Here is a 15,877-nt window from a genome sequence, read left to right as displayed (position 1 = left end):
TAGAGCTTTATTATTCACTCTTGAAAAAAAAAAAAATCCCTGTAAAGGCACAGCACGATTTTAATTATCTTTTTCAAAATGTTTAATTTTTAACTTTTTTCCCAAAGTGTTTAATTTTTAAACATGAGCTCTTCTAGCTACGTATTTCATTCTCACCATCATATCTCTTAAGTAAGAAAAATAAAGTTAAATAAATTGGAGCAGTATTCAAATAAAAGACATTTAAAGTGATGCTTTCAAAAGTTAATCTTTATCTTTATTCTTCTGAAGTATCCATCAATCATGTTAGCTCTTTAAAAATGAGAGCAGCCTTGAAGGCCCAGATGAAGTTTAATATAACAAGGGGTTACGTTCTGCAGTGCTACTACCTAAGCAGTACTGCAACAACGGTAATTTTATCCACTTGATTCAGTTAATACAGGGGGAAAACATTCCACATGCTGATGTAGTGCCTTGGAACTGCAATTTTAGAACAGCATTTTTTTCACGTTATCCTAATGACTTAGCTTATAGATAGAGACCTAAAACCTTCCCTGGAGCTATTGGTTGGATGATATTGACTAGACTGTTGCAAGTATGCTGTTATGGATTTGGTGGAAATAGAGTTTTCTTAGCAAGAAACGTGGTGAGGTCTAGGTTATGGGCATGGGCTTAGTGCCTTCTTCCTTCCCAGAGCATGCAAATGATCCTGCAGTTACTGACTGCGCTGTTGGTAAAATCGCTAGTGTTAACACTTAGAACGCGAAAGATGGAGTAGCTGGGAAAGTCCATTGAATTTGTATGTTTTATTGTAAATTTAAAAAATGTAAACCTCACAAGTGAGGAATGCTGACCTTTCTGGGGTTAGACATCCACTTCTAGGTCTCTCTATTGCTGATGTACTGGACAAACAGAGTGACAGTCCTTCCAGCACACAGTTCCTACCTGAATTCATGGGGCAATCAAACAAAACAGAATTACCTTTTCCAGCTGCCTTATAGTTCCTTAGAGTACCTGTTGGCTAAGTCGCATCTCTTGCAGTAAACCAAAGATAATATTTCTGCCGGCAAAGCTCAGAAAGGACTTTGTGTGCTTCTAAAAAAGATGATTTAGGGTTTGTGTATCAAAATATAAAGTCCGTCCTTCATTGAAATAAGGCTTGACTGGGTTCAGTAGTTCTTCATATTCAGATATCATTTGATAAGACAGATTTGGGGCAATGGGCTTTTTGGTGCCACAATCAGGATAGCATCTCTTAGTCCTTTTGGTTTAGCCTATGTTCTTATGGCTGCTGTCAGTGTATTAAATCCCAAATGAAAAGTAAAAAAAGACATAAGCTGGTAAGGAACTTGTGCTTTAAGGACAAATAACCTAGTGTATCAAAATTTGACATGATAACATCACTTTCATGTCCGATGCAGCGTACGTGTATGTGGCTGCATATTTATGTTACTGTAATTGCTGACCTAAAGTTTTGAGAGTTGCACTTATTTAGAAAACTTTAAGACTCATTCTAAGTTAATAAAAGCCAAAACAAAGGCAGCATCTAAATGTCTGCCTCATTAATTTTAGTGTGTCTTGATTTCTTGTGTTTAAATATGTAGTCTTAATTTTCTGTAATGAACTCAATTATATGCAGTTTCCTTTGCATGCACTTTTTGAAAGAAAGGTTAAACAGGGGACAAATAAATTGTTGATATTCATTAATATTTGAAATATCGCAACAAGGGCTTAATGATAGACTTTCAAGTGAGAAGTACAAATTCCATTACAGTGAAATGGAAATTCAGCACCTAGCACACATGGATAATTCTGTGAATGTCAACCAAACTCACAATTTACTACTGTTAACTCAGAATCAAAACTCAGTAGTATGGAAAGGCTGGTGAAAGTGATAACTTTTTTTCTTTACTGCCCGTGCATGTTTAAACACTGTTTCTTTTAATGGATCTGGTCAGCTTTAAGGATTTTCTGATTTTCTTGGTCTTGGAGTAGCAGTTCTATAGCGACCATGGAAACAGTTGCATAGACCACACATAAGCCAAAACCTACTGATCCTGGGTAAAACTGAGGAGAATTATTAAGTTTTTTCAGTGCCAAGCTTTTTAGGTGATCTGAACATTGAGGGGAAAAAAATCCAAGAAGGTACTAGGAAACATCAAGGGGAAGGGACTATAAAACCTGCATTTTTTGGAGGTCTCATCTATGTGTTGGTGACATGTAGGAATTGCTTGAGCTATGTGGTCATAGCTGTAGCAATGCTGATGGGCTGGCACAGCCATGTTCTCACACAGCAATTTGGTGGTGGGAGGAGAAGAAACGGTAAGATCTTGAGCCATGCCAGGATCTGCACTGTAGTACCAATCTACCCTGGCTAGATGGAAGCAGTTCATGGCAGATATGAGACATTGCACCACTGATTTTGCTTTAGAAGGCAATATTGCTGGTGTGTGCTGCACATAGTTAGAACTTTCATATTCCTGGCAACTTTAAAATGGATTACATTTCTCTTGCCTACACTTTCAGTTTTGCTTTGGAGAGTTTACTCCTGAATAAATGTCTGGGTTTGTCTGCATCAAATGCAAAATATCTCGGCACTAGTCAAGGCAGCCCTTTGTGGCTCTGTTAGCGTGGGACTCTGCTAAAAAATCTCCAAGAAGCAGAACTATCCTGAGCTGTGTCAGCTCAGCAGGAGCAAAATTCATATGACTGTCTACATCTGAACCTGCAGATACCCCCTCTGAGCTGATGACTACACTCGCAAGAGAACATGAATAAAAACTCAATCTCAGGACTTTTTTACTACTGAGAAAAAGGATAACAAAAATGCAGTAGGCATTAATTCCCCAAAGTTCTTCAGCCAGTAGTAGGAAGAGTGCACTTTCCCACCCCTTCCCCCCCCACCCCCCCAAAGTTTTACCTTAATTTAGCTACCTATTCCTTTTACTCTTTTTCTCAAGGAACCATCATAGATGTTGGGACCAACTAACCACATAGAGGCAACAACAGTTTGTGACCCATCACAGTCACCAATACACAGTTTCTTACCTTATCTACTTCCTTCTGAAGTACTAAAGAGGAACCAAAACTTTGAAATGCTGAAAAACCACAGTGGTTTAGTTTTCCAGGGACTTGGACATGGCCAAAGAGATCAGCTGAAGCTTTTTTAACAAAAACACTCATCACAGAGCCCAACAATAGAAAATTTCAGCAGAAGAAATTTTTTTTTTCTGGAGAGTAAATAGATGGGAGTAAAAGAACCTCTTTGTTCTTGACTGGCATAGCCCAGTCTATGGTATAAGACTTTGATGGAAGTCATATAATTAAAGTATTGATGTAATCTTTTCTTTGTGTGTTGTGGAGGATTTGATATCAACTTTTGCAGAGGTTGTTTCATTCTTTGTCCCACTGTATTACTGCAGCGACACTGACAGCAGCTGTACGTACTTCTAGATTCTCTAAAGAGGTATCCTATGAAGTTCCAGAGGTGTTTCAGCCCAGCTATTAGAAACTAGAGAACTGTGTTTTGGTATAATTTTTACCAAGAAAAAGAGGCTAAAAATCAGAAACGTATTCCTCTCAGTAACGTTCAGCTTTATCTGCAGGAATACCCTTTAGCTCACAAATGCAATAAGCAGGGCAGGAAACTGAAAGCCTGGCTGAGATCTTTTATAGAAGAAAATTGTACATAGGTACATCCTATACTAGGTCTGACTTTGACTTTAAGAAGCTTTCATATAACTGTAGTCTGAGTTTACATTACTTGAGCAGTAATCCCAGTTCACAACCATCCTATGGCATAGCTGGTTTTGTACTGCTAGTAACATGCTGACACAAACAAACAGATCTTTTTATTTTCTTCACTCCTAAAACCACAATTTTTAAGTAGCATTGTCTCAGCATGCTTATCCTTCCTTGCTTGTATGTTACTATATGAAGATGGAGCACTTTACAGTGCAAGCAAGGAGGAGTTCCTGGCTAATCAGCTCCTGTTCTAAAACTTCAGTACTAAGGACAAGAAGAGGAGATTTGGCTTAGAGCCCAGCAACAGAGTGATAAGATCCTGTGCTAATTTGGAGAGCTTATGTTACCTGTCCTGCAGGTTATGTGGCACATTATGTGTTGATGAACTGGATGACCATAATTTATAGTCTCCTGACAATGTGACAGCATTATGAAAAGAATGGCAAGCATGTGTTAGCCATTAGAAAATCCATTAGGATTGCCTGGAAGATTTTGGTGGCAGTAGAGATGCAAATGTTAATTTTCAAAAAAAAAAAAAAGATTACTGTTGCACTGTAATTTTGGAGTCTTATAAATGTAGTGATGTTCCTACTTTGTTTCCAATATCAAGAGGCTGCTTATTTACCGCAATGCTATTACTGACATTTTTTGTAGAATCCCACTCAATGTGAGAGACATTGTCTACTGTACAGGAGTTTCACTGATGGATGAAGATGTATGGGAGTTCATTTGGATGAAATTTCATTCTACCACAGCAGTGTCTGAAAAGAAAATATTATTAGAAGCCTTAACTTGCAGTGATGACAGAAACTTGCTCAACAGGTACAAAAATATTTTATATCTGTATGGGACTATTACCAATAATCACTTCAACATTTATGGATCATCACTTGAGCTTTGTCTAATTGAAAGAATGTTGCTTTTGAAGCACAGGCTTACTGTCCATTTAAACTGTCTTATATTTTTGCATTAATGCATATGAAAATTGACAAATACTATGTCTTTTCACTTCCAGATTTTCCTATACTTATTGGAAATGTTTGAAATCCTATAATAATTGGTGGTTTTTTTTTTGTTAGTGTGTCTTTTATTTAAATGTATTGACCAGTCTGATCTTAAGGATTTCATAAAAATGCAGATGTAAAGTTCCACTCAGCTTTTACTGAAATCCTTTTACATCAAGATTTTTCTGATTCATTAATGTGTCTGGTCTTTGGAATCATAGAAATAAAATACTGAACTCACGTGGAGACTTAAACACACTATTTGGCAGTGATTATTTTTTTTTTTTCTGAGAATTTTCTGATCTGCTGTTGTTAGACTATGCATTGGTGAAACTAAATAAGATTTTTTTTTCCTTGTTTCTCCCACTAGGCTTTTGAATTTGTCTCTCAACTCAGAAGTTGTCCTGGATCAGGATGCAATTGATGTGATAATCCACGTAGCTCGAAATCCACATGGAAGGGATCTTGCTTGGAAGTTTTTCAGAGAAAAATGGAAAATATTAAATGCTAGGTAAAGACAAAAAGTCCAAATTTATTTTCATTTTCTTTTTTTGATGTAATTTGTGCAAGTATTGTATATGTATGTATTCATGTAAGTTCCTGAAGCTAGACCATTCTCTTCTAATCCATAAATAGAGATGGCTCTAAATATGAAATACATACATATGAGGCGTAAATGCATTTATTCATGGTTTATCACACGCATGCATAGAAACATTTAGCGATCATCTATATATATATTACTGCATTGTGTCTGCGCTTATGATAATGAATTCTATCTATATGTCAAGTGCTGCAGTTCTTCTTTTACATAGATAAAAAAGCAGCAGTTCCCAAAGGAATTTTGCTGACTTTAAGTCTGATAGAAAAAAAATCTTTTCAATAACATTATTTTAGCTGTGGAAAAAAACACTAAACCCTTTTTGAAACATTTTCATTTTCAAAAGGATGCTAATATAGTGTCATCCCCTTTCCTTCCATTCTGTGTTTCAGGTGAGTTTCAAGTAATAGAGGAGAAACATTTTGAATTAAAAATAGGAGAACAGGAGGGAGACTGGGTTGTTCCTTATACCTACTTCTCTTTCTCCTTGAACAAGTGCTACATGCTCCTACTCAGAAGCCCAGTCAACATTTCAAAATCCTTTGATTAAGATTTTGGTATTAATTCAGTGCACGAGAAGTTTCTTCAGGGGTAGCCTGAGGGTCTGAAAGATTTCATAGCAGCTCATCTGATACTGACAGATTAGATGGGACTACAACTCAGATGAGGTTCAAGTTTGTAAAGGCAGGTGTCCAAGAACTTCAGACGCCCCATGCCAGGCCACTCCCATGGTGTTGGCAGAAAAAGTATTGGAGACCTGTTCCATTCTGGACTTGTGAGGAGCCATCTAGTGTACCACAGAATATTTGAAATGGTATATTTAAGATATTTAAGTTGCTATATTTAAGCAACTAAGTCCTAGTGCCTGATGAATACAGGTACAAACTTATTATAGGTTTCACATCATCAAAAGAAGAGTCAAGGAAACTCGGAGACTCTGCAACTTTCCTAAAGATTCAGAAAGTTGTTCATGCTGGTTTGGATAATACTTTATAGTATAGCGGGATTTTAGAAGAAGTTCAGCTGAGAAGATAGGTTTGAGCTGGAATTGGTTTTGGAAGTTTATATTGCAGGAGCATACTTTTTGAAAGCAATTTCCAAAAAGATGAAGAGCTTAAAAATTAAGAATCCTCTGCTTCTGGTATGATTATTCCAGGAACTGGACTTTTACACAGAAAGCCGATGGCAGACGCATCACTATTATGCAACCCAGTGCAGTTAGTTATGCTCTGGATAGCAAATAATTTTTCAGGTTCCTCCAGGGATTTATACAGAGTTTAGGCATAAATCTTTCAAAATCTGTATTGCTACAAGCATGTATGCAGAAGTAGTGTCCTGCCTGACAGCCTAGCTAATGTTCATCTGACAGCCTAGCTAACACCTGTGATTTTACACATGGACAAGGTTAAGTGGTGTAGACAAATGGACAAGATTTAGAAAACTATGCCACATGCCAAAATTTTTCGTGTGTTTTAATTTTACATAGCTTCACTTCATCTAAAATTTGAATTCTATTTGTCTCGCTTGGAATGTGTCACTGTGGTCTGAGCTCCTAACAATCAGCAAGGCCTCATCAAAAACCCGTTATTGCCCTTTTTATAAGGAGAAAGTAACAGAGAGTCTGTCTCTATGACCAACACTGACTTTGTTATCTGCATTTAACTTGATCTTCAAACAAGGTCAGAGCCACCAAAAGGTTTGTAGCAGTTGCGTTTTTCTGAAAGGGACAGTTGAGTATCTGTTAATTGCCAAAAGATTCAAGGCAGTGGAATGAAGTAGTTCATGCAAGCTGTACATACCTGATGTATATTGAAAATAACTTTGTTTTGTAATTATAGATTAAAACCTTTTAAGAGAGACTTTGAGAGGGTGGAATTAGTCTAACACCTTGCCCCTTAATGTTCAGTGAAACAGTGACGTGATAGAATGCAAAATTAGGCTTCTGATTTAAGCTTGCTACACTAGTACATTTTTAAAATGCAAGCTTTATTGCAGAATTGTAGTTCAAGTATGCTCTGTCCCAAGGCATCGTTTTTCTACAATTATAATTTATTATTTAATTTTATTTAAAATTAAAATACTAAAGTGATAATAAGATGATATCTCAATGGTACTTTCCATTGAATTTATTATAAAAGGTGTTGACATTTGAGATGATAATACGAAATAGCTGAGGGTGGTTAAATTGTACTATAACCCTATTTCCTCTAACTTTCAAGCACAGCATGTCAAAGAGTTGGAATGACAACAAAATGTTGTTATCCCTTTATATTTTACAGTATGCTTGTATTCAAATTATCCAGAAGATACTGATAATGTAGAAAGTCTTCAAAATCACTCATATCTCATTTACAAAGGAGACTTAGAAATTAAGGTGCCTAACAAGTCTTTCATAAGAAATCCGTGAGACTAAGACTGCTAAAAATCTGAAAATGATAATTGAAAATGCTATGCTTGAATTTCTGTTACTTGAGTATGCACTACCTTGGCTCCTATTGTGTATGCACGTGTGCATCTGTGTGTGAAAATTTAATCCAACAGCTGCCTATAAGAATTCTTTCATTCTCAAGTGCTGAATCCTTTGCCAGCACTTGGGAATTTGATGATATTTGGGAAGCCATTTACATCTGTCCAAAGACTATGCTGCCTCTCAAGTTTGAGTCCACGTGAGTGCAAAGCCTGTAAAAATGTGAGGCATTGGAGGTTCACAACTCCAGAAGTAAAGGAGCAGGTGGAGAGCCCATGACTCCAGGATGTTTCCAGGGAGATCAGGCATGTAAGGTCCTGGTTCTGTAGTGCTGTTGTCTTCCCTGTGAAGAAAATAGGAAATAGGTTCTCATGAACCTATTTGGGAGGTGGATTTTCTAGAATTTTTACCAGCAGAGCCCATTTAGGAATTGCTGTTAGTGGCTGACTTTTTCCAAGTATGTGCAATGGGCAATAATCAGCACAGAAATTGATGAAGGTATCGTTTTCAGTGGAAGGAATTCTGCTACTGCTTGTTTGCAATGTGGCTACAGTACAGGCTGCAAGAAAAATAAAATCCCTGCAGCTGTTTTTATGAGGTCACTTCTGTAAAGTGGATTGGTAACCTTGTCAAAAGACCCCATCAAGAGGAGCTTCCAATTTTCCAAGCAGTCAATTATGAAACTAAGCTGAGACTGTAATAATAAAGGGCTTTGTTAGAAAGCCTAAACGTGCTTAAAGGACCATGAAATCCACACTTCCCATAGGAGGCGTTTGCCTCTGGATGTCTGTATATGTCAGTGTGACTGAAGTTTTGGAAAAAGAGATGTACTTGCTGAAATATCCATGAATAATTCAGTTATTAGTGGTCAGGGAGTAGGATTTTTGATACCTATAACTGTATTTCCCCTCACACAAGCTCAAGGTAGCAAGCAAGGCAGTGTACAACTTCCCTAAAACAGAATCTTTTCAAAGAAAGCCCTGTTGTCTTCCCTCTTTCTATCGCTTTCCCAGGGGCTATCCCTCTCCCTTTCTCTTTCTTTCTCCCTTTTGAAAGGACTGTGGCTTACAGTACCTAAGCATTTAAGGGTAATTAATTTAGGATTAATAGAAGCAGAACATAAAGTTGTGACTGTGCTGGTTCATTTCACTTTGAATTTAAAATCTGATTTAGAGGAGGAATTCAAAAGCAAGGTATGATCTGAATTGTTCCCCCAGATAAACTTAATTGCAGTGAAGTCTGTTGGTATTACTTGCACTTGTCTGACAGGAGAGCTGGATTCCCTATCTTGAAAACAGTCATGTTCAGATTAGATAGATATTGCTTTGGATGTATGTGTAGATAAAGATAAGGATAACTATTTGTCGAGTGCCTTTTGCTGTGCTGAATGACATCTAGCTTGAACAAAAGACTTGTTTTCGGTTTCCAGTGGAATTATATTCTTCATGCTAGAGACTTTGTGAAAAAACAAACAACCCACAAACTGTTCCAACATGAAATGCAAAACTTCAGGAGTAGTCTGGTTATTCTTATAAGTGATGTAGATGCTTCATTTGTGGGATTAAAAAAAAACTTGTGGAAAAGCAAGTGGAACAGCAGGATTGAAATGGCCAGTTTCAAAGCAGCTACCTGCAGAAGGTCATTGCTGATTGCTGCTGAATATCCTAGCCTTCAAATATTCCTTGCCCAAGCTTTCAAATTTTCATTCCATGTTGGTTCTTTGAAGATGCTGCGTCATGGCCTAGGGGATTATTTTAGCAGTATTATTCTCTATCAGTATTATTTATTTTAATTATCAGGTACTGGAACAAGAAAATTTGATTCAGTTCACTTATTGAGAGGCTTTTTGTAATGTAGATGAGGTGGACGAATACAAAATGCAGAGAAGGCTGCAGCACTTCAAAAGGTCTGTTTTAATGGTACAGCTAGAAGGTTTCCTCAGAATATTTCTCCCTAGTTGCTGCTCTGCTCCTTTGGCACCTGTATTTTGAGCTGCTTGGTGTCATTACATGGAAAGCTGTTGCATTAAGTGGGAGGTGTTCTGGTTTGATCCTCTCCTCCTCTGGAGTTCTCAGCTGCAGCTGCAGTTGAGCCCCTGCTGCTTAGTAGCATCTGACTAAAAGTTAACTACAGATAGCTCAGCCTAGAAGGAGGTCTGGAATACCACTGTCCAATTCCAGTGCTATTTCCTTGGAGCCCCAGAACCAGTCCTATGTCTTCTCCCTTGCTTACAGAAGAATACTCCCTAATTTTCAGCTGGCCTGGCACTGACACTAACTCTTTATGCATCTTCTTTTTGCCCTTACAGGTATGGAGAAGCATTATTTATGAATTCAAAGCTTATCAGTGGGGTCACAGAATTCCTTAATACCGAAGAAGAACTAAGAGAGGTAATTTTTAAATTACTATTGGGACACGAGGCTGTATTTGTTATAAGCAAGGAGTGGGGCAGGAGCAATAAGGTGTCAGTTCTCCCGGAACTTTGATTCCTCAGCTGGAGTCACAGGCCTGTGCTGAAGCTGGACAGCCCGAGGATGAGGAGCAGATTGGAAAGGCACCCAAGTGCATAGGGGTGGTGTCAGGAGGTGGGCAGTGCAGGCACTTCTCTGTGCTTGGCTGGATATGTAGGTTTGTTTCTTTTCTGACTATTGGTTGAGAAACTAAAGATGAAGTCTTTCTATCCACATTACTTTATGCTGCAGAGCGCAGCCCTAGAAAACCCCAGTGTTGAAAGCAGAAGCTGCCAGTGCCTTTTCTGTTTTTCTTTTGCCTACACTATTTCCATGTTAGAAAAGCTGTTAACCCGATATTCTGGCCAAACGACACCACAATAATTTGTTCTAAATGCTAAGTACTTCTTATTTAGATTGCAAGATTTCTCATTTTAACTTAACATCTGCCCTGAATGAGGTAGTTGTGCGGCTGTGTTATGCTCTGCTTAGCAGCTGCTCAGCATTACCCCAAATGGATCAAATGATTCTTATGCAGCATAATCAGCATTAATTGAACTCTGATTGTGCTATGATATTTTGTGTCCAACATTTGTCTGCACTCAAGTCTAGTGGCCTCAGGAACTTAGGGAAGAGCTGCAGCTGGTTTCCTCAAAGCAACCCAGGTGGGAAGGACAGTGCTGGCCAGATTGGAATATCTGCCCAGCACAAGGAAGCCTTCTGTACTCTTAGTTTCCACCTGCATGATAGTATTAGCAGGCTGCCTGTTTATACTTCGCCTAAAAGAAACTAGCCTTGTAAACATTTTGGTATAAAATGTACAGAGATCAGGTAAAGTCTGATTTTGATAGTTTCCAGTTCCCTCCCATGCTTTTAACTGTGATGGAAATAAGACAGTTGCAGGATCAGCCTTTTCAGTTTTGAACCTATGCACAAAGAGATGTTGTTGGAAGTTAGATTTAAATGAACAAGGTGAATTTGGCATCACCAGGAAACAAAAATTAACTGGTTATGAATAAGTGTTGCTAAAACTACCTTATTTTGTACAAGTCAACAGAACCAGCAACCTACTGTGCAGATCAGCCTTGCAATTCTTACTTAAAAAGAACAGTAATTCAAAGCACACCAGTGCCATCAGCTATAATAATCCAGGTGATAGTGCTATAATTTGAGTATACACAAGAACAGAACAGGGGCTTTTTCATTCTACTGGAAAAAGATCAAAGTTTTCTCATACAGGAAGGAATCTGTTTCAGGCATTCAAAGATCATCAAATGAGTGCCCACTTGCTATTTTGCCATTCTCTTCGCACTGTAACCATCCCTTCCTTTTCTAAACAACCAGCCTGTATTATATCATCAAAAGGGTTCTGCAAATCAAAATGAAATCAATTTGTTGTGAAGCTTGGTAAAACCAAAGGGCATCAGGGCTGCCTTCTGCTGATATTTACATATAAACTCGAATTAGAAGCATTTCCAGTGCTCCCAGTTTGGTTTCTTAGATAGAAATGAAAGCTTAGAGCAGCCCAGCTGTCTACTCAGTGCAGCAGCTGGGCTGCAGGAGAGAAGGAGGTAATGATATTAATGTGATCCGGCACTGACATGTCAATATCTTCCAGTGCAATTTGAAGCAATTGCATCACATCTAACTGACATTCTGCTGTCTTATTACATTTCTTAATAAATCTTTCTACATGATACTACATTTACTTCAACAGTGATTGTGGAGGTTTGTCTTAAATGCCTGACTTGTTTGTGTACACTGGAAATATTTACTTTCTTTAGTTTCTGCAAATTTAACCTCTTAACTTATATTTCCAGCTAAAGAACTTTATAAAGAGTTATGAAGAGGGAGCTGCTGCCTCTTTCTCTCGCGCTGTGGAAACAGTGGAAGCCAATGTGCGATGGCAAAGGCTTTATAAGGAAGAGCTATTCCAGTGGTTAAGAAAATCCTTGATGCACTAATCTGTCTTTCCAGATGACCATTTAACATGAAGCTCTGCAAGAGGAAGAGGAGATATTTTAGAAGTGTTCAACATTAAAATCATGAAGACAAGATCAGATTGCAGGGAGAAGGGTTTTTTCCTTTTTTTTTTTTTTTAAATTGTGGGATTTTTTTTTTTTTACACTGGGCTCTTGTGAAATTGTCAAGAAGCTTTTCAGAAGAGAAGATCATGAATGCTTGTGAAATCCAGTCCTCAATGTACACAGCCAAACATGATATTGTGGTGCATGTAAATGTTGAAGAAAACCAAACAAAAACCCCTTCAAAGACTATTTTGTGCATGCTTCTACTGTCCCTGCCTGTATTTTAGCATGCTTATGTATAACAGCCACATTTTGTATGCGAGTTCCAGTTACATCAAAGATGGGCATTATACAAAGCACAAAAGACTATCTATGACAATCAGTGTTGCAATGAACAAAAGGAAAGAAAGGAAAAGGAAATGCAGAAGGCTTCCAGCTTGGGGCAGTATGAGATGTAAAGTCAGCTTTCCTGCCAGCTGCCAATTAGTTGACCACTCAGATTGTCTCTTCATGATTACAAAGTCATTTCTTGAGTTGCTGGTAGTTGTATCTGCAGTCTCCATACTCCATATTTCAATAAGCAGCATCAGAGCAAGGAGACAGAAAAAGACGGGGGGAGGAGAGAAAACGAGAATGAGAGAGAAGGACAGGATCCATGCGTTACAATTATATACATTTTTTCACTGCTGGAACAGTGTAGTTTTAGCTGTGAACGTATGTGTCTGAGGGGGGCTTTGCACTGATTGCACAGAATCCATGAACCACCTTTTCTCAGCAATTTTACAAGGCAGTGGTATTCACGACGGGTCACCCAACCTGTGCAGTAATAAGTTATGCAGCTGATAACGCACAATTCTTATAAATAAACATAGGATTCACATGGAAATTAGCAAACAGAGAGAATACTTTACATGCAAAGACATAAAATTAACTGATTTATTATGATAGGTCAGATTCTCCAAGTGGGCAATACTGTTGCAAATATGGGATGCACAATTTATGACAACTTAGAAAAGTGAAATGTGGAGAAAGAGGGGTGTGTGGGTGTGTTTATTTGTGCTGGCTAATACTGAGAAATGGTTTTCTTTCTGTGTCCTTGTATTTCACGTAGACTGTTCTAGATGAGTGATGCTTTGCTTAATCATATATTTGTTTTTTTTTTTTTTCTTAATCTTTTATCTGAAAGATCATTGATACAGTGGAACTGCTACGTGTACAATAACCATCTGGATAAAAGTGATGGGGGCCAAATACTCACCCATGTTTGTACCATGGAGACCCCTTCACCCCCAAACTACAGAGAGTTTTCAGGAGGCAGATTGCAGGAGCTTCAGAGGGGGAATGTAGATGTACGACAGTGTTTCTTGATTATCCCATCCCAGCTTATCACAACCATCCAGCCACATCATGGCACTGTACATTGGGAACATGTGGCCAGCCAAATAAAGAATAGCTGTTTTATCTGGTTGTTTCCTTCACAGGGTGTGGAGGTTACCAATATGCTTTACAGTTGCAGTTGCTTATCCCCAGTAAGTTGTGAATTGAAGCATTAGCGCAAAAAGAACCAAACCAGATGATATCAGATTTATGCGGAGATGGTGGTGTTTTCTGGGCTCTGATTCCCATGGTACCCTGCTCCTCAAGAACTGGTAGACACATCCCGTAACTAAGCTGTCATACCCATCTTGAGCCTGTCATTTTGTGTCTTTTGCTGTGCAGAGGGTGCTGTTTGAGAATTGGGTGCTTGAAATCCTTGTGTGGGTATTGGCTCCACTGTTTGGTGCTGTGTAGCACTGCATGTTACCTTGGCCACATATAGCCAGAAGAAGAGGGAATCATGTGCTCTTGTACTGTTAACTCTTTGCCTTATCGTAAGCCCTAAACCTTTGTGCTGTGTTGCAATGCTAATGAACCTAATGCCCAGAGACATTATCACGTCCAAGTTGAGTGAAATCATCCTCCTCCTCCTACGTATTTTACCTACCTCACAGGGGTGTTGTGAGGCTTGACTAATGTTAGCAAAGCACTTGAATATTCTCTGATGAAAGGCATATAAAAGTGCAAAGTATTATTTTATGTGGTTGACCAAACTCAACCTCAATGCCAGTATGTAGCGTCACATTTTTAATTTCTGCTGAACATAATCACATGCAGATTTGTTATAATAAAAAAGCAAGCCAAATATTCTTTAATGCAACCTCTACCCTATAATGAAGCCCAAAATAGTGATATCCAAAGAATGTGCAGAAATCCAAGCCCTCAAATGTGAATTGCTTTGAGGATTTCCGAGAAGTGTGCGTAATGGTCTGTCCCTTTGCAGTTTTGTTCAAGTTTGTCTTTGACTTCTTTTTCAGCACCACAGATTCAACCACATACCTCCAGGAAGCGCATAGAAGTTACTGGTCTTTCCGTTGATAAAGGGCAGGCTAACGATACTTTCCAAAGTCAAAAGTTTATTTCAGCCTGTGTATTCTGCACAGTGCACAGAAATTTCCACTGTTGCTCATTTGAATTGAAAATCTTGCACATTTAGCAGGTGTTGGATGTAAATTGATATTTTAGTGGCCTTGAGCAACTGGTCTAACACAGATACCAAGCCCGAGATGTACCTGTTAATACATAACTATTCATGTATTGCTAATAATTGCTATATTCTAGTAATGTTCATATTACTTCTATAGCTAAAGTTGAGCTGGCCTTTCCATTATAATTCCCTATTCTTTTATTTTTTTATACTTCGTATTTTGCGTCTCATACTGAATCAGGTTTAAATTTAAATGGATTAAATCCAACAAAACTGTATCTGTTTTCTACAATATTCACCCACCCTGCATTTTATTTTATGTCTTTAGAAACTTTTTTTAATAAGAACCTCCACACAGCTGTGTGTTAAAGAACAGTTGATACCTCATGGAAAACACTAATACAGTCTGCTTAGAAAAATCTATTTATCTTATTGATTTTCTTTCTCCTTTACCAGTCCTTTTCTTCCTTTGTCCTCATCTAAAGATTGGCCCCATTTTTATAATTTGGATTGTGATTAGGAAGGCAAATACCCCAAACTTTTCAGCATTTTCAAATCCAGGGTTTATTTTTGTCCTTTCTAGTGAGAGGAGATGCTGCAAAATGTGGATCCAGTGTGGACGGGGACCTCACCCAAGCCCTGGGCATCATTTTGTAGAGATTTGATGATGCCTATATCTCTAATCAACCTTTGTATGACTCAGGATCCTTTGCAGTTATTAATTGTTATGGCTTACTAAAGCATATAGGAAGATATATGAATAGACACGATGTTATGCCAGCATACCAATATGCCTATTGTAAAAATACCTATTGTATTTTTATAACATTGTCCACTACAAAAATCCCAGACTATTACTTTGTAGCTGGTAGAATTATTCATGTGTCCACTGCTAATAGCTGTTAAAATGATAGTAGGTACTAGTTTTGACTAGGGCAGAACAATGTGAAAAAATTCTTCTGAAATTAAATGTCACTTCTGCTGTAACTGGGAATATTTGGACATTGATTTTGATGAAAAAAACTTAATATGTCCTTAAGTACATCCAAATTTGTGACCTTTGATTATCTTTTCAGTCAAT

The 15,877-nt window shown here is 38.0% G+C and overlaps 1 protein-coding gene across 1 annotated transcript in view; it reads left to right on the top strand.

The window, feature by feature from the left end:
- TRHDE (thyrotropin releasing hormone degrading enzyme) overlaps window positions 1-12,665 on the top strand; it is a 215,325-nt gene extending 202,660 nt beyond the window's left edge. The window contains exons 16-19 of the mRNA XM_074168551.1: window positions 4,378-4,545; window positions 5,098-5,238; window positions 10,104-10,185; window positions 12,066-12,665. Coding sequence (XP_074024652.1) covers window positions 4,378-4,545; window positions 5,098-5,238; window positions 10,104-10,185; window positions 12,066-12,209 — 535 coding nt within the window. The 3' untranslated portion in view covers window positions 12,210-12,665. The remainder of the gene's footprint in view (window positions 1-4,377; window positions 4,546-5,097; window positions 5,239-10,103; window positions 10,186-12,065) is intronic.
- The last annotated feature ends 3,212 nt before the right edge of the window (window positions 12,666-15,877 follow it).

Source organism: Numenius arquata, chromosome 2 (genome assembly GCF_964106895.1).
Source record: "Numenius arquata chromosome 2, bNumArq3.hap1.1, whole genome shotgun sequence".
NCBI lineage: Eukaryota > Metazoa > Chordata > Aves > Charadriiformes > Scolopacidae > Numenius > Numenius arquata.
Note: the sequence above shows the minus strand (reverse complement) of the source record. Positions and strands in the feature narration are given on the sequence as shown.